Source organism: Lipophrys pholis, assembly GCF_963383615.2.
Source record: "Lipophrys pholis genome assembly, chromosome: 20".
NCBI lineage: Eukaryota > Metazoa > Chordata > Actinopteri > Blenniiformes > Blenniidae > Lipophrys > Lipophrys pholis.
The window spans coordinates 5,661,284-5,684,610 of NC_137648.1; the positions used below are offsets into that span (position 1 = coordinate 5,661,284).

The 23,327-nt window shown below is 44.2% G+C and overlaps 1 protein-coding gene across 1 annotated transcript in view; it reads right to left on the reverse strand.

The window, feature by feature from the left end:
* Positions 1-1,127: 1,127 nt before the first annotated feature.
* Positions 1,128-23,327, reverse strand: part of eya1 (EYA transcriptional coactivator and phosphatase 1) — a gene marked incomplete at its 5' end in the record, with an annotated part of 32,843 nt that continues 10,643 nt past the window's right edge. Inside the window, 9 exons of the mRNA XM_080489899.1 lie at positions 1,128-3,348; positions 6,514-6,614; positions 7,398-7,519; positions 7,872-7,986; positions 8,207-8,367; positions 8,465-8,523; positions 18,651-18,740; positions 22,198-22,281; positions 23,029-23,168. Coding sequence (XP_080346025.1) covers positions 3,268-3,348; positions 6,514-6,614; positions 7,398-7,519; positions 7,872-7,986; positions 8,207-8,367; positions 8,465-8,523; positions 18,651-18,740; positions 22,198-22,281; positions 23,029-23,168 — 953 coding nt within the window. The 3' untranslated portion in view covers positions 1,128-3,267. The remainder of the gene's footprint in view (positions 3,349-6,513; positions 6,615-7,397; positions 7,520-7,871; positions 7,987-8,206; positions 8,368-8,464; positions 8,524-18,650; positions 18,741-22,197; positions 22,282-23,028; positions 23,169-23,327) is intronic.

Sequence of the window (23,327 nt, forward strand, 5' to 3'; positions counted from 1 at the left end):
AAAAGACACAACCCGATTCTTGTTTTTATTCTCCTCTGTCCTGTCGGAGCAGCCAGAGCGGCTGGCCGCCATGCATCAACACCCACTTTTTCTCTCACAAAACGTCTAGTCTGGTTGTGTCTGACTCTCGCTGCCAGGACTCGGAGCATCGGGAAAACTTATCAAAGAGAACAGACGTCCATTCTGTGAGAGAGCTCCTAGAAAGAGAGTGAGCCGGGACCTCAGACGCTACTCAGTCTTTCAGCTGTTCAGGAGTGGGAAAAGCACATTAGGGGTCATTGTGCTGGTGCATTCCGACGGCAGTGCCCCGATTTTGCTTTGTGGAGCCTGGCAGACACACAGGCCTCACCCCGACCATCACTCCCACTCCATCTGAAAACATAATTGATCTGGATATTAAACGGGCCATGCGGCTTTAAATAAAATTCCATGCATGCTTAATTCTCCAGTGTGGTTTTGGAGGTCGGACACTTTTCCCCCCATCTTGGCTTGTGTTACACGCTGTACTGTCTTACCTCTGACCACCTCATAAAATCAGCCTCATAAATATCTTTCATGTATTATTTAAAATAACTCCCCTCTTAGTGAATCGGAGGCATTTGATGAATGCAAATCGTGTACGGGGGCTCCTATGGATGCCATTAAGGCCAGAGCTATTCCAAACATTGGGGTTGGATGTTGGCTTGAGCGCAGGAGCCTCAAAATAAGTACGCTTCAAATTTTTGAGGTCGTCAAGAAATTTTTGTTCTCACTCACGGGAATTATGTAAAACGTGCAATTAAGAGAGACAGAACCACAAAAAAGTATGAATAAAGTCAAGCGAAACGTACCACAACAGTACCAAAGATATGTGCTATGCAGACGAGGCTTCGCTCGTTATAAAAAAATTAAAAAGTATTTGATAGTAGCCATTGTGTGGATTCAAAGGACACGACAAGCATGTTGGTATGTGACTGTTTGGTCTAGACTTGTGTCAGCTCCAGTTTCTGTTTGCTTCCTGGTAGGATTAGTGGCATCAGTGTCATTCTGGACACTCGGGAGGGGGAGACGGACAGTGGTGGTATTCTGGCCATATTTGCACACAATTACATGTAAAAAAACAAAAAAAACAAAGAAAAGCCACGCTTAACAGTTCACAAATCAGTTTTTATTAATTTAAACACAATCAAATAATAATGTCAAAAACATCTGTACACATATTTTTGCAGACACGACAATCTTTTGCGTTTTTCACAATGAGGCCCATGTAGTGTAAAGTATTTCCAGTTTGCATTTATGATTGCAACATAATAAAAAAAGCGTGCTGTATGAATCTATAAAACATTTCCTCTATTTACCTACCATTACCTTGATCTAGCAGCAATATGTAGATGCCCCAGGGTGCGGGGGGGAGAAGTTGTTTCCAGAGGACGGGGGGGGGGGGATTTGACTTGAAATGTAAAGGCCAACAGTGATCATGTGCAAAGGAGGGAAAAAGATAGAAACGCAACAAGTTGGTTTCTGTTTAAGAAATTCACAGTCGATAGCACATGTCCTGTATGTTCACAAACCCCTCGAAGTTAGTGGCTTTTTTCTCAATGCTAATTATGGTTTCCCCATCCACAGATGTAGAAGCGCTTTAAAAAAAAAAAAAAAAAAAAAAGGGCTCCGTGTAAGTTCAGCTACTTCAAAGAGGGACACAGAATGTATTTTCAAAGTCAAAATAAAAACACTACATCATACAAAATTATGCTTGCTGTACAAGTGTTGGTATAGTGCTTGTATAAAATATAATAAAACCTATTCAAGCCAGCTTTTTTTCTTTTTAAATATCCCGATTTATTTAAATTTGTCTTGCGTTGGCTCTCAGGAGGCAGGAAATTGCCCATTGCCGTATCTAAAACCTTTATCTGAATTAGGTTAAAATAATGGGGTCAGGGCTGCAAGCTGGTGAAATGCCTTAAGGACACATGTTGTGAGCTACCTTTCTGGAAAAAAAAAAAAAAACAACCTCTTTCCCTTCTTCAATGTGTCTCAAAAGGATGGAGGAGAGCTGTTATCCATATAAAGGTGTGACTGAAGTTTCCTGTAAGGACGAGAAACATCACAGAATCAAAAAGGGAGGTCCTTGACACTTGACATCCATGCTTTTGGTCTTGACAAAACAAATTATCACAAAATCCCATTATCTACACATTTGTTTATCCAACGTAACTCCAACACATCAACACTTTCAGGCGTCCCACAAGCCAATGTGTGACGGGATGCCACTCCCCCCCCCCCCCCCCCAACTTTAATGAAAAAGCATTGCTACCTTTCAAGAGCGTGTACCTAAATGAATATAGGAAGGAATAGTCCAGTGATTACAAACTTACACACGAAAAAAAAAAAAAAAAAAAGAGATTTCCTCTGTACACGATTGTCTCAGCATTGTAAATAAAGTTTTTTGTTATTTTCTTAAATTATTAGAAAACCCCTTTGTTTTTGTTTCTTCCATAAATGTCGTCCTCTCGCTGTGGTGGAAATCAACAGTACTTTGTAAAAGGCACGAGTCTTTTGTCGTGGAGGTACCTTCTCGGTGGCTGAGGAGCCACTCACAAAGTCTCATTCATAAATAAGAAGCACAGGACTCCCAGGTCGGCGCTCGGCCGCTTTGTCTGTCTGTCCCGTGTCGGCGGGGGGAGGCGAGCGGGTAAACAGATAAGGAGGCGATGAGCGGAGGGGGACGTGCCAGAGGGGATGGAGAAACGTCACCGCCAGTAGTCGCGGGCCTGCGGTTTACTGCAGCGGAGTTGCGTGGCGGGCGAGGTGAGTGGAGGCAGGAGAGGCCATCAGTAGCTCTGCTCTCCTCACAGGTGTGAACCCCGACAGAGTCCCGGCACAAGCAGGGGGCCGTAAAACACTCTGACAGCTTCAGAAAGCCGCCAATTCACAGTAACCAAGGCAAGCAGCTGCAGCGCAGTAAATTCACCTCTCTCTCTCTCTTTCTCTCTCTCTGTCTCTCTCTCTCTCTCTCTCTCGCAGAAAAAAATTAAGGGTTAAGACGATGTGTGGCCGTACGTCAGGCCGTGTGCTCAGCCTTCTTTTCTCCATCCTCCTCTTTTTCTTCCGATGCAGTGAAAGACACCAGGCAGCACAGGGGGTGACGGTGGGGCGGGGGTGGGGCGGTTCTTTCTGAGCTGTCGGCTCTGCGGTAAGCGTGGGACGGGGCCGGAGGGCGAAGGTGAAAGGTTGCATGATGTGCTGAGGCAAGGCGGCGGTGGCGGCGGCGGCGGTGGTGGTGCAGTGCTACAAGTACTCCAAGTCCAGAGCGTGGTGGAGAGCCATGAGGTCCGAATGACTGGAGATCCTCCAGAAGGGCATGTTGTGCTGCAGAAGCAACAAAAGCAGCTTTTTAGTTTAGATTTCAAACAATATTTTAGTTTTGTGTATGAAATGACCTTTCTTATCATGTGTGTGCCTATTCTAACAGTGACGTGGAGCAACTTTACAGCAGAGGAATCATGGGAAATCATGTTTAATTATTGTAAAGCAAATTAAATTGCCCTTTTTGCTAAAATGTGTCATAGAAATAAAGTTGTTTTGCCTCATTTATTCAAACTGAAACTCGAGAAGGTAATACCAAAGTATTACAGTGTTTTGTTTATCTTCATTAATTTGCAAGTTGGCGTGTTTTTGTGCATTCATACGTCATATAAATGAAAATCTTGAGCAGTATAGAGACGAAATCTGCAACCAACAGCCACCGCTGTGGCTCATTGTGTCTTTTATAAAACCACATGAATGAATGCAAATCTTATAATTAATCGGTTGGTATTTTAATTTTTGCTTAGCAGAAAATATTTCAAAATAATTCATATTTTCCCATTTGAAGTGTGACATGACTCTTGAATCAGATCAAAAAAAATGCATGAAATCCCACAATGTCACCAGCTTAAATTTATGACTCCAGCTCTTCGGTAGCGGACTGGATCAATTCAGATAAGGAGAAGCATAATAATAATAAAGAATATCAAAATTGCTGAAAATATTTGGTAACAGTGTCAGTGATTCCTAATAATATGTCTTACAGCTGTTTCATTTCAAGGACTAAATAAGTTTTGCATCCCCAGACAAATTTTATTTGGTCGGTTGAGGTAAGAAATGTTTATTTTTGTGGTAAAAGTTGCACACCTCTTGTGTATTTTCCCCCAAAACAAAGATAAACCTGATGCCCTTCTAAATATCTGCAAGACAATATGAAATAGATCTAACTTAATTTGCAAAGAAATATCCATTAATACACAAAACATAGGATGAAAATAGTGCTGTTAAAGCTAAATCAAAGAGGGGAAACATTAGCACATATCTAAATCTTTGTGTGTTTCCAGTACAGAAAAAACACTCAAGATAAATTTGAAAAAACTACCCCTTCTTGAATACATTAAACTATTGCAAGTGGCCCTTTTCAAACATCCCCAGAATCTTATTTAATGTTTTAATTTAACAGTAGTGCTCAAAACTGTAAAGCTGATCAGTTACAGAAATACATTAATCTATTTTTTGGTCAACTTAACACTTTTCAACAAATTCTATTTCTTATAAAAATCACACAAAAAGGTGAAGGTTGAGATTCACACTGTTTCAAAGTATTAAAAAAAGTATTAAAATATAATTTAATCACAATCTGGTATTTAATCATCCTTTAAATTTCCCCATATTTTGGTGAGTGTCCTTCATTCCGTTAAAATGTATTTAATTCATTCAGAGAATAAACTGGGCCTGGTTCACTCGCCATGGAAAAGCAATCATATCAATAACACACCCCAACTTCTCCCTTTGCTCCCTGGCGTATTCGCCTGTGCAGCCAAATGTCTGGACCTCCAACTACTTTCTCTGCCGCATCAAATGTGCAGGTCTGTAGCACCAAACTCCTCCAGAAGCTGTCTTCAACCTCAACAGAAATGAACTCCCCACGGTGTCTTCTGAATGAACCTCCTGCCTGCCAGAGTGTGTTTAGGACAGTGCAAATGAGCTGTTGTTCCCAAGCATAGGACGGAGGAGAAACCTGAGTCGCAGAGAATGAAAGGAGCCTGTCAGGTAGAGTCCTCAGCTCCGCGGTGTGTGGAGCCCATTACCCTCCCCTTATCAAAGGTATGGCCTCTCCCAGGCGTATGTTCCGCTTAGGGGAGCCTGCACTGACCCTTAAAAAGCTCTTTGCTTTTTGTTTTGTAAATTGTCTTTCCTTTTAAGTTTAAAAGCTGGAGATGTTATCTCTCCCTTCTCTCCCAGGCGAAGGTAATAACTGAAGACAGAATTGTTTCAGGGATTGTGGATTTCTTTTTTTTTTTTTTTTTGAGGGGCCAAAAGGACTTTCAGACATTCGCTTTTGTAGTTCCACGCAGTGTCACGTCTGATATGCACCTCCTGACGGGTGAAATTGTTGTGTTATTCCACGTCCCCTCTGATGTTGACACAGAAACCTTTTACTGCATGGCGTGTCATGGGACTCGCGGCGTTCAGATGGGGGAGGAAAACACCTTATCCCTCCATCAATGTCACCCTCCAACAACTCAAGCCCAAGTAAAAATATTTGCATCCCACGAAGACCACATTCCCAGGGAGTGTTCGCTTTTCCTAAGAGAGAGCTATTGCTTTACACTTTTATCCAGAGTAAAGGCTGTTACTTATCCCAAGTCACTGTCTGATCACTTGACATTCATCCACACTTCTGCCCGTGGTTTACTGTGAAACAGGTGAAAAGAGCTGGAAGCGTATCAAAGGCAAACTCTGTGTCTGAGCTTGACAGTGCGGCTCTCTGTGACTGTCAGGGGAGTATGCTGCTGGGCCGCTGATTAATCTGCTAATGGATGCGTCAGGAGTCATTTCGTTTACATCCAAACGAGACAGAAATACACAAGCTGCAGAGCAAGAGCCAACAGGTAACTCAAAGAGGGCCAATCAGACGTCCTCCGAACAGATACTGTGGCGTCTTCCCGCTGGAAAGCTCTCGGCCTCTCTTGATCCATCTCGTGCTAACAGGCTGGTCCCGGCAGTAAATATTCTAATTTCATCAACAATGATTTAAGTCCCCTTTATGCGTGCTCTATTTACGATGTGCCTTCAACATGCCTGAAAGGGCTTGTCTAGCGTTACACATGCAGCATTCACACTGCTCAGGGCACCGAGCAGGAATATATAATTATGCCATCTCTCCCCTCCCCTGCTCGGTAAACCTGAGATGGCGGAGGAAGAGCACTGATTACACACCACCGACTCTCTCTCTTGTACTTGGACGCCTTATAAGAGGATCAAGGAATGAAAGCAAGGCAAGGCAGTTTTGGGGGAGTGCTGGAACGCCGATTCCTTTCTCCTGGATGGTATGGAAGCAATGTTTTTGTGTTCATTCACGATGAACTTGTGACCGTACGGAAAGTAATCAGCAGTTCAAACATTGTCTTTCCGCCTGGCTTTGTGCATTTCCAATGAATGTTTTCACCAGATGATACAACTGTGTGTATTGTAAGTGGGATCTATTATTCCAAGATCTCTTACCTTTTTTGAGCCTTGCTCCTCTTCCACTCCGTCTCCAACAACAATGTAAACAACTTTCCTCCCGAACCTTTGAATTACTCTCTCAAAGCAGCTCTCCTTCCCTGTGAAGGAGTGGAGGGCAGGATATTAGTGGAGCGTTGAGCAGTCCCTCACTCGCAATGACTCACACTGAACACCACGTTGATTCAGAGGCTCCGGGTGACAAGAGCCCCTTCAAAACAGGGCCGAGTGTAAACACTGAGTTCAGGAAGGAGATTTGATAAGATCGGCCAGCAGATAAGGGCGATCTTAAAACCCTTAGTGTGGCCCTTTTCCACCTCAAATTTACGACAACAATAAAAAATTGGAAAACAGTCTTGCATGCTGCAGCTTCCTGTTAGAGGAACAAGCAGGTATTCAATCCCCTTTTCTGCGGTTCTGCACTGACGGGCCTGAACATGGTGCAAGAGTGAAGCTTGATGTTTATTTTGCATTTGAAACAGTGAAAAAAAAAAGGGGGGGGGAAGGTGGGAGGAGAAGGAGGAGGGAGAGGCGGGGGTCCTCTTGCTCTGGAATGACATAAATGTGCAGAAGTGGTTTCATATGCAGAGATCGAGCAGCGGAGGCCTGGAGAGGCCCAGCACAGGCCCTGCTCCAAGAAAATAATCCCAGGCTGATTAGGACTATTCCTCCACAGCAGAACATCAACCCTCTCCGGTGACTGGATCTCCCGCCCCGTCCACGCCTCAGTCCTGTCACTTAGGTAGCGTGCGTGTTTTTAAAGTTTACATTCACTAAAGTGAAATAAAACCCATATAGGTTTCGCAGAGCATAAAAGGTGAAATAAAAGGAGGGGAAAAAAACAATATATATTTCACACATGACAGGTGAAATCCAGCGTTTACCTATTTTGGTTGCGCTATAAATATTCTCAATAGGAAAGACGATTCCCAGGCCGTAGAGCAGGACCTTCGCCAGGGCGGGGATGAGCTGCGTGGTGGTCACCAGGATGTTCACACAGTTTGATCTGAAGCAGAAAGACAGAGGAGGAGAGGAGAGAGGTGACATCATTCTAAATCTCTCTTGGGGAGGACAAAGGAAAACACGGTGTGCTGAAAGTAAAGACACTGCAATGCATCATTTCTTTAAAACACGTCCGGCAGTGAAGGATTGGATCACAGCTCCTTTTTCAAGGTACATCAATCCACAAGTGCATTTTTCAAAATGAGAAGATAAAGGCTGTCCAAAAAGACAAAACCAGAGCGCCGCATGTTTTTTTAATAGCTTAGGAGTAAGGAGTCAGGTTATTTACACCACGTACAAGTTTATATATGTGCGGTGTGTGGGACCGGGTACAATTTTCCTCATTGGAGTCCTACCTTGAGTGGATTAATGTTAGTGCTTTCAGTGCCAGTGTTAACCAGGAGTCCGTCAAGGCTTCAATTTCTGCTCGCAATTGCAACCAGGCTTCCCTTTTGGCTGGGCCCAGCAGACCTGAAACGCAGGGTAACATTGTTTGGGTTGGACCGGCCCTCCGAATACCACTGAAATTTTCAAAATTTACCCTGACCAAGTTGTGTGGCGTGTGTGTTGTTAGAACACACGGGCGAACACGCGCTCGCACTAACGCCCACACAACGAGGGCATGTCCATCTGCCGGCTCATTTTCTACTGGACAGATCTGTATGGAGTGGCACTGTGTGTCGGGGATTACCTCCAACGTTATTCTTGTAGGTGGTGTAGATTTCTTTTACTCGTCTGTAGCGGAAGGCCAGTTTTCTCATCCAGTCCACGCCTCCCCGCACGCCTGTGGCCAGACATAGGTTGGCACTGGTAGCTGCTGCATGGAAACCGTCAGCGCTGAAGTTATACGTACTAGAAAACAAGAAGAAAGGATCTGTAAGCACACGTTGCTCTCCCACTGAGGACATCTGAGAATATGCTACTGTTGAATTACGGATCAGGGCTGTACCTTAGATCTTGACCGTTGTCATCAGACGACACGTCGTCGATATGTACCTGGTCACATTCCTGAAAGACACAAAAGATGAAGATATTTTCACTTCATTCACTCTTTTCCAGGTCATTTTCCACTAAAAACTTATTGAGGAACATGTTCTTTGGTTCAACAACAATTTTTTCCAATGACGATTGTACAATTAAAAAATACCTTTTAATCAGACTAAAAGACACTGGGAAGGTTTTAAACATGTCAGGGGTCGCCACATCACATCATCTGCCTCCATCTCACCACATCGTCTGCCCCCACTACTGCTACACCACTGTCCTCACTTATTTCTTCCACCATACATCCACCAAACTCCCCAACAGTTTTTTTTTTTTTTTTTGGAGTTTCAAGGCCACACATAAATATAAAGTGGAGGGTAAAATGAATTCCAAGTAGTGGAGTATTTTCAGTAATACTCCCATGTAATATAAAGCTCGCAAGTATAAGGAGCCTTGGCGCTAATGGTCTGTGCTTGTGTGTGTGTGTGTGTGTGTGTGTGTGTGTGTGTGTGTGTGTGTGTGTGTGTGTGTGTGTGTGTGTGTGTGTGTGCGTGTGTGTACAGATCTCCAGAACATGTGTGCACACTGCCTCTCTTCCCCTTTGGGGGTACCCGGCTCCTCTTGGAAAGGTGGAGGGATTCTGCAGCTCTGCATTGATTCCACCGGTGCACAGTAACACAATCCAGACTTTCTGCTAAATGTAACCTACTAGAAAAATTGAACCTGATGCTAACCGCCAATGAAATTATGACCTCTGATTGCTGCTGCGCCACACACCAACACGGCCCCGGGGCGAGTCAGCCAGCCGGCCGGCAGAGGAGCGCAGCAGAGAGCAGACTGAAAATCTGTTATTAGTTTTCCATTTATAGGAGAGCTCTAGTGCCTCCCCCTTGCCTTTGCTCTCCCCGCCCCCATCAGGCATTCGAAATGTGAGGGAGTCCTGCCTTGGCATTCAGATCAACACATTTCACGTGGGGCAGAAGAGGGACGGGGTAGCTCAGCCGCCTTGAGCTTGCACTTGGTGTGGCTGGAAGTTTGGACAACAGGAAATTAACCAATACCCTTGCTCGAGGCTTAAAAATTTTGAAATTCATGCAACACTAATTTGAAAATTAGTTTCAGTCAACCATAATCTAGTGTGAATAACAACGACCATTTGATATCACTTTGATGTCGTTTCTACTTTTCAGGAACGCTACATGTTTTAATTTGGAAGGTTCGTCTCACCTGTTTGAAGTTATGTGAGAAATCATAATTTCTCATGCAAACTGAAACTCGAGGAAGAGAATTCCTCCCAATTTTTTGGGGCTTTTTAATTAAGTTTCATCCGGCTGTTAAGACACCCAAACACAGAAAGGACTTCCTTGTTTTAAGTCAATCTAACTGAGGCCAAATGCTGACGTTATTACATTCCTTCTTAATGCTAGAGCAGGGTAAGGGTAGGGGCTTTGGACCGTAAACCTTTTTTATTTTACTGGTTCCCCTCTGAACAAATTTTTCATCTCCCTGGATTTGTGGAGAGAGGGAGGGAAGAGAGAGACGTGAGGAGAAACTCAAACCAGCTGTTCTTTAACAGAATTAAAATCTTGACCCCCAACCCCAACTCTAATGCAGCCATTCTCTCGCCAAGCCTCTCCCAGCAAGCCCCGAGATCCAAAGAGGAAAAGACTTTGACCCTGCGACCCCTCTCCCCTCCTCTCCGGGGCTCCGGCACCCCGATAAGGGGGTGGAAGGGTAGAGAGGTAGAGATGGAGCAGGGTAACGGGTAAAGGCTAAGAAGGGGGGGGGGGGGGGGTTCCAAAGTGACCTCACATGGAGTGCACGCTTAGCACCACACTCTGAAGATGGACTGCCAAATGAACCAGGGTGCAAGAGGGGGCCCGTTACTCTGAGGGTCCAATCTGTTTCCAGACACTCACCAGCAGATATCTAATCTGCTGAAGAAAACAGCAATTTGTCTCAAGGATTTGATGCCACAAGACTTGAAGACAATGCTCCGAAAATAAATCTACAAACTGAGCAGAACAAAACAAACATACTCGGTGTGCTCAATTCTTAAAATGTGGAGGCATGTCTATTTGCTTAGGAAAACAATTACAGCACGGCCGGTTAAGCCCCTCATAAAGCCTCCTTTCCAAGACGTCTCATTCTGGTGCAAGTGACTGGAATGCGTCTATTATCCAGTAATTACCTGCTGATGAATTAGACTCAATCTGCCGACAATCAGCTCCTGCCACCTAATTTACTACTTTGGTTCAGAACCATTCAGCTCAGCCCCAAATTGCATGGGGCCTCCCAGTACCTTGTCGACAATAGCTCCTCATGTTAATTCCCCGTTGTGGTGTGACAGCTAGTACATAAACCAAAACAGATATTGGGGGAAAAATATTATTCAGCATATTAATTATAGAATGACTTTAGTTTGTGTGGCTTAAGCTCAACTCTGACCTCACGCACATAAATATGTCTCAGTAATTAGGCCAAACTGGAGCCATTAAAACTGCAGCCTGATTAAGTATGATTCCAAAAAGGGCTGATCCAAGTCCTGAAAGCTAATAAACACATCCAACCTCACCTAATATGGAGTCTTAAAATTTAAAAAGGCCAAGAAAAATACAAGGGTTTGGGTTTTACGGTTTGAACGCCCGTCACCCTGCCACTTTACAGTTTCTTTTTTTTACGTGTTTACACAGTTTACAGTTGTGTTACTGTACGTAATTAATAGGCGGACCGGGTTTGGACCTCCAGATAGACGCTTGACAGTTTGTGTCAACTGGGAATAAAAAGGAAAGGGGGTGGGGGGGGTGCTGTTGGAGGAGTGTGCAGACTTCCAACGATTACTGTTCCCAGCTGGGCCTGGCATAAACCTCTGCACTGGCTCCCCGGGACGACTGGAAAAAAAGCTAATACAGAAGGTGGCTGTGGGTAATGTCGTACAGTAACCCTTACACACACTCATTAGGAGCCGCTTCTGAAGGCCTCGTAAACACCACAGAACCATAAGTAGTGCAGGTTGAAGTGGTTTCAGGGGGAAGAAATACAATTGGGTGGTGGATTTTACAGTTTTGTTTCTGACAAACACTGAAGTTAAAAAGAATGATGAGTGTGACGAAAATCTTCATCAGTTCCATGTTGTAAAATAATCCACTTGAAATGACTGTCACCGACTCACTTAAAGGCTTCTAAGAAGAAAGAGCGCGATACTATTATGTTGCTGGTGTAAGCGGGACAATAGGCTGACAGGCCGTCATCGTGGTGGCACATCGAGGGCCGATGTCTGAGAAATTCTTAGAACCTTTTGAACATCTCTTTTCCGTTGAACCCCTCCATTCTCCCCTCACCAAGCAAACAGTGGTCTCTGTAAAACCTACAATCACCACTAACTCACACCAGATGTTTCTACTGTACGAAGGAGTGAAGACCCTCCAACAGAAGCCATTGCAATTACTTCCTATGCAAACACCGCGTCTTTCTGTTAAATTCATCAGCAAGCAACTTTTTTCCTCAATCCGAGTCTTTTCTGCTCCCAAGCAGCCGTTATCTGCACGAACACACTCGCACACAAAAAGCTGGTGAATTGAATTCAGGATGCCTCCATCTCTGCATCATTCACTCTCTCTTCCTTTTTCTGTCTCTGTCTGTCCACTGGTCTGCCGAAAACCTTTCACTGGGGAGGAAGTTATCAGAGCCCTCTTTGTTCCCTTGGCATCTGTCATTAAGCAATCAGTGATGACGGCCTGAGTCTTCCTGTAGCCCTGGAAAGAGCCGAGAGTGGTGACTGCAGCAGTCAAGAGGCAGGGAGAAGAAAGACGGCGGCAACTCTGCAATGCATGTTAGTGCAAACACAGAAAGCTCCATGTTAACTCCCTCTTAGATCGGCTCGTTTTCTTTTTTTCTTTTTTTTTTTTTGAAGGTCTAGGTCACTTCCATACAATAGTGTCCACTTTTTGGATACAAGTCCCTCCCACCTCTCTCCCCCTCTCTCATCTTGTTTCTCAGGTGAGCTGTGTGCTCTGTTGGGATGGGGGCGTGGGGTGGGGGAGGGTGGTCAGAAACCACAGTGTGAGCGATAACAGCCATCATCGTGACCCTACAGGCTAATGCCATGTGAAAAAGGCTCATCCATGGTTCGCAGGTTCTCAATACCGCCACTCTACTGGCAGAGGCTGTCATCCCCCCCCTGGTCTGTGACCCCCAGCAACTTCCTTCTCTGTTCCCACCACAGGCACCCCTGTCTGGGTGGGGAGGGGTGGAAGGAGGAGAAGGGGGTGGGCTGTGATTATCTGGGGGTCAAACACAGGATGTGGGTAACAAAGGGAGAGTTCTTCAAACCCACTTCATTCCAATCCACAATCTGTGCTTGAACAGTCACGGAATTCAAACAGCGGTGCCAAACAAAGCACAGGTATAGAGGAGTCAATACTGGTTTTACAGAGAGAGAGAAAAAAAATCCCACAAACAAGAGAGGAGATACAAGAGGAGGAGGGGGGAACTCTGGTCAGAACAAAAGTACATTTCAACAAAGTGCTCCTTAAAGCTCTGTATGTGAAAATTTGGAGAAAAAAAAAAAAAAGAAAACACCCCCACAGGTAGGCGGTGAATTTAATAAATTAGTTATGTGTGATGGATGAGAGCATGGTGGGTGTATTTCCTATTTTTGGCATTTCAGCTCTAAACCGCACCTCAAGGAGAGCAACATTAAATGCTATATCAAATCTCAGTCATTTCAGCAGTTTCCCCCAGCAATGAGCGTATCCATAGTGAAGTTTATACCAAGCAAGCAGACTGTTTGGACAAATCTGTGCACGTTTCTCTTCTCTTCCTCCCCTAACCAGAGTTGGGCAGGTGCTGCGTCGGATTTTAAAACGGAATCTTTTCTTGAATATCATCATTTGTCAGTGGACAGTATTTTCCATGCGCCCTCAACTCCCATTGGAGTGTGTATCGGCTGCGTTGGGAGAAGCGGGGAGAGGGTGTGGGTGATGTGGAGCTTGGTGGAGGGAAGATTGACAGGGTGGCTCTGAAACCTCCACTTTCTGTATGTAGTCTTTCCAAAAACACATCAGTGGGCCGCCGAGGGACTGGATGGAGTTGCGCGCCGAGAGAAAGAAGTGCTGTGTCAGTGGCCAGGCAAATGATGAAATACCCACATCAGTGTGTGCAGAGCAAAAGGAGACCCATCTGACAAAATAGACCGTGTAAGAAATGGCGGGATTTGGTTTGGGTGTTCAAATTTTCTACCAAAGAAATTGGACTTGAAAGTTTCAAATATTTTTACAGCTGCAGATTTTTTAAAAAGTACCATCAGTCACACATCTCCAGCGTTAATTGTAAGTGATTAACTGAATGACTTGAGTCAAAATTACAGTCAGCGTCATGTTCCTTCTTACTGGGAATTAAATCTTCCCTCACAAGAAACAAAATTTTATAAAAAATGATACAGGGAAAATAAAATAAAGCTACCAAGTCACATGGAAGGGCAAGTAGGGGATCTGACTCTCCACAGTGAGACATAAAACCAACAGTGCAGCTCCACGCTAAGAGGCTCTGGAGGACCATTTCAGCCACTAGGAAAAAGGTAACCGTGCGTTTCACAGCATCTCTCATTAACAGGCAGCCCCTGGGTGAGAGTGACAGAGCAGGCTTCAACCCCGTGACTGCAGCCTGGGACCTATAAAAGGTAGTCAGCTTACAGTGTTACAAGATCGCTACGCAGGTTAGGTTAGTGTGTGTGTGTGTGTGTGTGTGTGTGTGTGTGTGTGTGTGTGTGTGTGTGTGTGTGTTTATTTGCGCATGCTTTCTTGAGTGCTTCTCCAGTATGCATGTTTGTGTGTGTACCACCACATATTTAGCGTGCGTGTACGTGTGTGTGCACACAGCACGGAGGCTTCGGTGGACTAATTTAAAATGTTCCCACCTTTAGAGACCTCTCTCGCCCCCACCTCTTTCTGTGAGTAGTTTGCCCCTGTGCCCTTTATTCTCCAGACTGCGAGGGGTTGTTTTCTCACCCAAGGAGACGGGAGACGGCAGCCCTCGTACCCCACTGAGAGGGGAACGCAGGAGGCCGGGCCAGCGAGCCAGAGAGAGAGAGAGAGAGAGAGAGAGAGAGAGAGAGAGAGAGAGAGAGGGGCCCTCGGTTCCCACATACGACTCCACGTTAAGGTTTTGGCCACGGCAGCACACCTACAGTAAACTCACACCCCGAGTCGCAGCGGAGCTGTCAGTCTTCCCAGTGAAGTCAGCCTCAGTGGGCTTCATTATACACATCACTGTAGGCCATCAATTAACTCCACATGCAAACCTTGCCCCAGTGCTGGCCTGAGAATGGCTTCACTGCATTTCAAATATGAGATTTATGAGCAAAAGATTGTTTCAGGAATTCTGACAAGTATATTTAAAAAAAGGTTTTCAGTATCTCACGTGTTTAATGTAAAAAACAACCACAAATCATTTAATATCACTGTAAGCTATTGATAAATCTTTACATCACTATGCTGTTGCTATTAATTCAGATTTTTTTTTTTTTAATGACTCAGTTATATAAAACTATCAATATATTTTTAAGGCTTTAGTGTTGTTTATTTTAACTGTATATATTGTGTTGCTCCTTGAAACACACATTAGTCTGAGGTGTTCATGAAAAATAAAAAGAAGGCTGTAAGGATATGAACAACAAAAATATGATAGTGCTATAACAGATTAAAAAAATCCATACATTTCTTACAGGATTTCTGTAAACCGTTCATACTTTGTTTTCACACCCTATACATTAATAGGTGGCATTTGTTGTAAAAATAGTCCTCTACATAGCTGACTTGGACACAAGTTGTCTAAATTAAATATAGTACATGAGCGATCATTGCACCTTTGACCATTTGCTTTTTAGTATGTTTTAATGAATTTCTTCACGGCCTTTCTGTTTTATATCAGCATCTCGGCCGCTGTTATTGCAAATAAGAACTTGTTCTCAAGTGACTGAGCTGGTTGAATTGTATTAATAAAAATAATTTATGTTCAGTATCGGCATGCACTAACATTTCTGTTTAAAGGAAATTTGCAAGTTACCAAATAAGGTCGCGTGCCCCATAAAAGGTTAAAAGGCCGATTGGGAAATGGTTTGAAACAATCAATGAGAGAAATTTGCAGGTTGAGAGTGGGGGATTGGGCTTTTTGGAGAAGTGTCAACATTTCTGTGACCCACCTCAGAAAATCAAAAAAAGAGAGCGCCGATCCAGAGGAAGGTCAGGAGAAAAAGAAGGAGACAGAGAGACATAAGGGCGAAACTGATCCCTGTTGACCCCTTCGGCATGCCCTCTTTCTTTTTATGACTTTCCCCTGAATCGTCACTCACCAGCTCCATCAACACAGCCCGGCCTCCATTCACTCACACACACACGTCAACACACGTAAAACACAAACTAAGGGCATTGCTTGTGCCGTTTCCTCCGAAGACGAAGCGCAATATTATGTGTAATTATGATATTTTAAGGCTCTTGTGTCTTAAAAAAAAATTAAAAGCCAACCTTATCACTCTCTGCATCGTGGATTTTCACAAAGTCAAGCCTCTGTTTAATGTCCTTGTGCAGAGGTTGGCAGGGCGACAGTGTTAAGACTTAGATGGACCGCTCACACACCGTTTGGCCACTAACTCTGCACCTGTGTTTCTGCACAGCCTCTGGGGTCTCCCTTTATGGCTTAGACCAAATTAGATGGACCATATGCATTTCTGCACATGCTTAAATACATAACTGCTGCTGGCTGTGGTATTTATAGCTGGACTCCATTTAGCTCTATCTTAGATGGAGGACTGTAAATCAGCAGAGAGGAAACACAACTGGTTAGGCATTGCTGAGAACTGGCACTTAACACTCAGACTACCCCAGCTCAGTTTAAGAGGAGAGATCAATATGCCTTCAATAGTATGTCACTCCTCCTCTGGTGTGATTGTTAATGACAATCATTGCAGAGAGCTCTTTACATTGGACAGCCTAAAAAGCATTCCTCCAGCAGACCACATGCAGCTATTTAAGTCCTGATTTAATTCCAGTTTCGGTTAGGGGAAAAAAAAAATCTTCGAAGTGTCAAAACAACAGCTTCTAATTGTGTTATTGAGATGGACCAGAAGAAATGCATGCGTTGGGTTTTTAAATAATTTCATAAGCAGCCCGAGCTGCCAATTCATCTGTGAACAGTTTCATAACACATGAAAAGAATTCAAAACACAGGACAGATGTTGAGCGAAACCACATTTAAGCGTTGTCACAAACTGCCCTTTTTTTTTTTTTTTTTTTTCCTTTTTCAAATGATTGGGGCACATCTATTAAATAAAGTGCAGCGCGTTTGGATTCTACATGGCCACGGCATAAGGAAATATTTAACCAGCCAATTGCAGCCAATTAACTTTGATCAAGATGACTGCGTTTGGACTCTCACTCACTCGTCTGTCTGGGGCCATACGAACATTTTCTTCCTCTGTCTCTTGTTTGTTCCTCCTTTTCGAGTTTGCTTCGTGTAACTCAGCCGAACATGCTGGTGAGTAATGAGACTTGGCAGAGCGGCCACAGATCTCTTCACACTTAAGTATCAAACAAAACATTTCCTCTCCTGTGAGGTCAGTAGAAAGCAGGACACAAAGGAAAAAGCACTGGGTCAGTGGGATCAGATTCACTGGAGGAGTAAGGCGAAAGCTGTGGATGGAGAATTGAATGGATAAATTGCTTTTTTTTTTTTTTGCCTAATGTGATGGACATTGATAGTTACTTGTGTCTGACATCTGGATGAGTTTGTGGGCGGTGTTCGCGTGTGCACGTGTGCATAGGCACGAATAAATGTGACACATTTTTCTGTATGTGCTCTCCAAGCCTATATGCATCCTTGACCCTGTGGTCTTTCCCTTTTCCCCACAGCGAAGCAAATACTCTGCCACCCCACAACACACACACCTCCCTACCCCCTTATCCCTCTATTCCGGTGCCTCAGGGGAAGATTTTACACTACATGAATCGGGGGGGGGGGGGGGGGGGGGGGGGTGGATTTCAAGCTGTGACAGAAGGCTCTGTGGTTTAAGTGGACAGCGACACCAGGCACCCACCAGGAACCACGGACAGACAGAGTGGTCACAGGAAAGCTGGAGCATGACAAATTACACTAGCCGCCGTGGGAGTGGGAAGGAGGTTGGTGGTGGTAGTGGAGTGTGTGTGTGTGGGGGGGGGGTTAGTGACGGTGACCCACGAGACCGACAGAAGATGTAAAATTTGTGGTATCCCTTGGGCTCCGAGGTAATACTCCACCCCGATGGGACTGATAGTTGAGACACAGGCTCCATGTTGGAAACAGTTGCTTCTGCTTTTACTAAAAAAGCCCATTGTTCTTAGGCTTGGGATTGTATTCACTCTTCTGATCACTGTGTATCATTGAAGTTTTATTCCTATTATATCTTTTATACATGCTTTTATCACTTCCAGACTATGATGAAGCTTTGCCTCAGCAGGTCAGGCTGGTAGCTTCACTGTTTTTTTCTCTGGTTAACTATTGTTTTCATGCAATCACCAAAATATGTGTAGACTGAAATTTAACCATGAGGGTAGGAAGATATTTCTATTAATACTTGAAGTCAGCATACAGATACAACTTTACGTACTAATTATACAATCCAATTTCTTGCAAACCGATGAAAAACTAACTAAAATCACATGTCTTTCTATGTTTCTTGTCTTAAAATCCTTTACTTTTACTGTTCCATAACACAGTGTGTTATTCATAAAAGTAAACCAAGCATACACATAATAAGTATAATGGCTAATGCTTAAATATAGATACAGTTGAAGTAGTTTTTTTGTGTCCAAAAAGCTAATTCATTCACATTTTCCACAAGATAAATTCATCAATCCGGGCACAAAGTGGGACTAGTTGAAGCAAAGTTGTCAAACACGTGCATGCTATTATAACAAAAATAACACATATATCTTCTAACACTGTCCGGGTTTTACCTTTGTTAGTTTGGAAGAAACCCAAGAAATACACTAAGAGGAGTACATGGTCACTTGCCTAACAAAAGGTTAAATCTGCACTCTAAATTTATTAGATTTGACAAGTTGTACGTGGGTAATACTGCAAAAACAGAAATAGCAGAGACACATGAATAGACTCACCTCCAAGTCGTTAAAGAATAAATGTGTGTCGGCCAAGTTGAAGATCATTTCTTCCATCCTCAGGCCTAACGACACAGATGTTGGTGGGTCCTGAAAAAGACAAAAAAAAAAAAATTCTGAATTTGATATGCATATATACAAAGTCCAGGAAGCAGATCAAGCATTTGAGTGAGTAATGATGCTGCCTGTAAGTCACTCAATTAACACCGAATCCCTTTAAATTCCACAACGGGCTGCTCCCATAAAAGAAGACATTAGGCGGACTTGAAAGTTTCAGCCTCTGTTTACGAGCCCCTGAAAGGGACCAGAATAGTCATCAGAAATGCCACAGACTTGAATGAATGCAGTAAAAAGCCTGTCTCTATTTAGGAAGGGTGGTAGATTTAGAAGAGTTGGGGTCACAGCCTCATCGTAAATAGTCCATTCCCCGCATATTTGTGCTGATGCATCATCTGACTGCTCCCTAAGTGATACAACACTATTCCCATGATGGTTCATTAGAAATTCAGCAATGAGTTCTGATTGATGTAATTACAAAAAACCTGCAATTATACAAGTCGTTTTGTAATTATATCATTATACGTGGAGGATCCCAGCACGAGGCACATCTGCAATTTTATTTCTTAAATCATGATCTCTGTGGGTAATCTGACACATGCTGTAATGGTGAGATGCTTGCACTGTCTGTAAGACAATACTCAGAGAGGAGTGAACTACACTGTAAATAGTTAATGAGCCTGTGACAATCGTGTGATTTTCCCTCTAAAACTCTAATGAATAGGCAAAAAGTCCCCAATGTAGTTTCCCTTTAAAATTTGTGTAATTACAGTTTTTTTGAATAATTAAAACTGCTCACGCTCTTGTATAAAGCTGATCTTTCTGTACTACTTTTGGATATAGGACATTAGAAAAACTGAAATTAATTCAACAGAAATGCATTCCTTTTTTTTTTTTTTTTTCAAATCTTTAATCTCTAATCATCAAATTGTCTTGAATATGCAGGAGAACAATGGCCGCCTGTGGAGGCGATTTTGCCGCAGCTGCAAAAGACCAAAGACGGGCCGGGCAGGACCAGGAGCTGGGATTACAGAGTTAAACCACCTAAAGACACACCTGAGCTCTCCACTGATTAGCTGTCACACCCCACAATGCTTATGTTTTCACTAAAATGACAGAGTGCAAACCACACAAGTAGAGCTCAATCCCCACTTCTGGGGGCTTTCTCTTTCCTCTTAACCACCCAGTTTGAATCAATCTTTCAGTACGAATTCATCAAAAATAATTAGCCTCCTACATCAACAGGCTTCCAGCTCGTTCTTCCCCAGCCGTGGCACTGTCGGCCGCGCCAGCGTCGCCGGGCTTTGTTTGGTGGGAAAAGGCTCTCTCCTCTGGCACAAGTGAATCCTTTCCAATTAAATCTAAACAATCAGTCAGTGAGGGAGTTAAGAATACAAGCAGGCCAGAAGGCCAAAGTACTGCTGCTGTCACTGCTCCAGCACCACCTGTCCTGAGATGTCAGTGTCTCCGTGGGGGCGCCAAGTCCACCCCCCACCCCCTCCCTCCCCATCTCTCTCCGACTCTGAGCCCCCCTTACCAATAACACCCCGCCATCCCCACCCACTTTAAGCTCCAGCTCCGGCCAGCCCAATGGCAGCACAGCTGGCCTCAGCCATCAGCTTTATGGGGTGAGCTGCCTTGATGCCAATTAAAAGAGCTGATAAGAGCAGCAGTGTGTTTATGTGCGTATGAGGGAGAGAGGGAGGGAGAAAAAAGGAGTCACAGAGAGTGGGTGGGAGGTCACAGTCAGCGAGAGAAAGTGTGGATGTGCGCGCACTCAGACACACGTCTATTTATAGGAAACACAGAGCGGTGAGGAGGGGAAGCTAACTTTTTGTTGTTGTTGTTGTTGTTGACGGCACTAAGACAAGGAATACATAGATGCCAGACAAGCGGGAGGAGAAGTGGAGGAACAGGACAGTTGTTGTGGGAAATGTTGGTCTGTTTCACTTTTCTCTTCTGAGGTAGTTTACAGATCCGCATTTCTGATAGGCTTTGATGTAGCGTGCTCTGTGGTCGCTGTGAGGGCGCCCATCTGCCCCTCACAATAATGCCTCAATGTGAACGTGGCAACAAGCGGGAACACGGCAAGAAGGAGAAACATTTGGAAAGAGGCGACTGAAATGGGCAAACGGAGAAGAAAAACAAGGAACAAAGGAGAAAACAGAGTGAGAGGAACTCTAGTGGCTGTCACATCCTATATGAGGTCTGATGAAGCGGGCCCTTATGGAGTCAGGAGTGTTTCCTGTTTCAGGAGACCCTATGGGTGGTTGTGTGTGTGCACGCATGAGTCTGTGTGTGTGTGTGTGTGTGTGTGTGTGTGTGTGAGCCCCTCATCACACAGCCGCGGCTCCTTAAGCCTCAGCCCTCTCTTTGCCCAGCATGCAGGGCCGAGAATAAAGTAAATAAACAGTGGAGGGTCGTGGGGCAGCCCTCTTTCACCCCAAAAACAAAACACTGCCCCCATCAAACACCCCCTCATACCAGAACAAAGGCGCAGAGCATGGGCCGCAGACACTAAGCTCTCTGACACATGAGGAGCAATATGTCTTTTTCAACTTCAAAACCAGACACAACTGTGTCCAAAACAACCAGCGAGACGGAACAGCTCTGGAACAGACGGACGATTGAAGTCTTTATTCAGACTGAATTCAAACTTTACCGGACATTTTCTGTCAATGAGTCTAAAGACGCGAATACAGAGAGGATGGTTGGCTTTGAAAGCCATATAGAGCCGATGACCTCAACAGAACCATGAGAATAGGATTCTCCCTTATTTCCCAAATTGTTTGTTTAGAAAGTTTAAATTTAGAGAACCAATTTAAATGCAACAACAAATAACAAAGCCTGGAAAAGTAAACGCTTCATTTCATGAGCATACACAGTAACATGGGACGGAAAAATGACCTTCCCCTATGATGATAATAATATATGTTTGTTAAGATTTATATATACATACGTATAAATAGTTAAACGTGAATCCTAATGAGGGCAGAAGAATCTCAGTGCTCTAGTTTGAGTTGTGACTGAAGTTACATGTGGCGGACTCAGTCTGCTGCCAGGATCTCTGGGGAGATCTCGGCCTGAAAAGGATGGATTGAGAAGCACTTAATTAAACTAACAATGTGGCATTTCTGAAGGAGAAAGGAACACTCAAGATGTGTCAATAGACATCCCGAGTGCAACTGTTGTGAGACCCTGCAGCCGAGCCCTGAGCAGCCATGCATAGCTCCAACAGCTGCAAAGAGCAGTCAAATACTTGCCAGGCCTCATTGGACCTATTAAAAAAAGAAACAATTATCTGTACATTGAGTTCTGTTGTCTTCTCACTATAGACTTAAAACCCACGGAAATCAATCCTCTGGTCAATGGCCATTACCCCTTTGTGACACCCCCCCCCCCCCACCCCACACACACTTTTTTTTTCTTTTACTTTTTTTTGTGTTGCTGATGAAGTCCACAACTACTGTCACAGTCTGACGTCACTCACCCGTCCATATCTGTTGGCATAAGAACCCGTGAGCAAGGAATGGAAAACGATGATTGTTTCATCCAGGTCCCAGATGAAAACTCGCTGGAGAGATGGGAGCGGGGGGGGGGGGGGGGGGGGGGGGGGGGTAGAGAAACAAAGAAAAACAGAGAGAAAAGAAGCAAAATCAATGGTGCACTCTGTAGGCCTGCAAGGTGATCCTCCTGGTCAATAGGCCAGGAGCGTGTTTTTGTGTGCCACAGGGACCAGGATCCATTTGCTTGGGTTGGTCACCGCAACACTTCTCTCATCACCCCGCTACACATTTTCCACCCCGTGCCCTTTACATTAGAGTAATCAATAATGACAAACTAATTAACTAGATATGTTAACATGCAGTGATGTCAGTGCGATGGTGGCTGCTATTATCCACGCTCAAATTAATAACAAATTAATGAAGAGCCCTCAGACCTATGAAGCGTTTATTTTGACATATGGCCGCTATCAAAGCGGGCAACGGCCCCATTGTTGTTTCTAGCTAATGAGCAGCCTCCAATAACTGGAATTTATATAAATACATTATTCACTTCTGTGATGGCTCATTTAATCATGTGCCTTATTGTTTATTTACCAGGCGTGCACGAGAACTTTATATAAGATATGTGCTGAGTGATGAGTCATATATTCCACAATGCATCAATAATGCATTTATAGTTAAGGAATGAACTCTTTAAGAATTAATGCCCATCAAGTGTTAAACTTGATGTGGCAGCCATATAGTAAGTGGATTAGTGTCCGTGTGCCTCAGACAGGGCGAGGCTGTCTGTCGCCAAGGTAGCGGGCTCACCCTACCTCAAGGTCAGAGTCGGGCGGCGGTGATGGGTTGTTGTTCCTTCTTCCACGGCCACGTGACTTTCCATCCGAGGCCCGGCGCAATCGATCCGAATCTGAATCTTTAATGGGGGTTGATGGACTGTGGATGGTACTGTACTCTGCTGAAAGGAAGGAAAGAGGGAGGAAGAGTATCAACGCCGTGTATCGAAGACGAGCTGTTATTTGCTTTTAGAAAAGGCAAGACGTTTAAGTGACCATTTGTCTTGATACAGAACATAGAGGGGATTATTCAGGCTTACAGGTAACATATATATTGT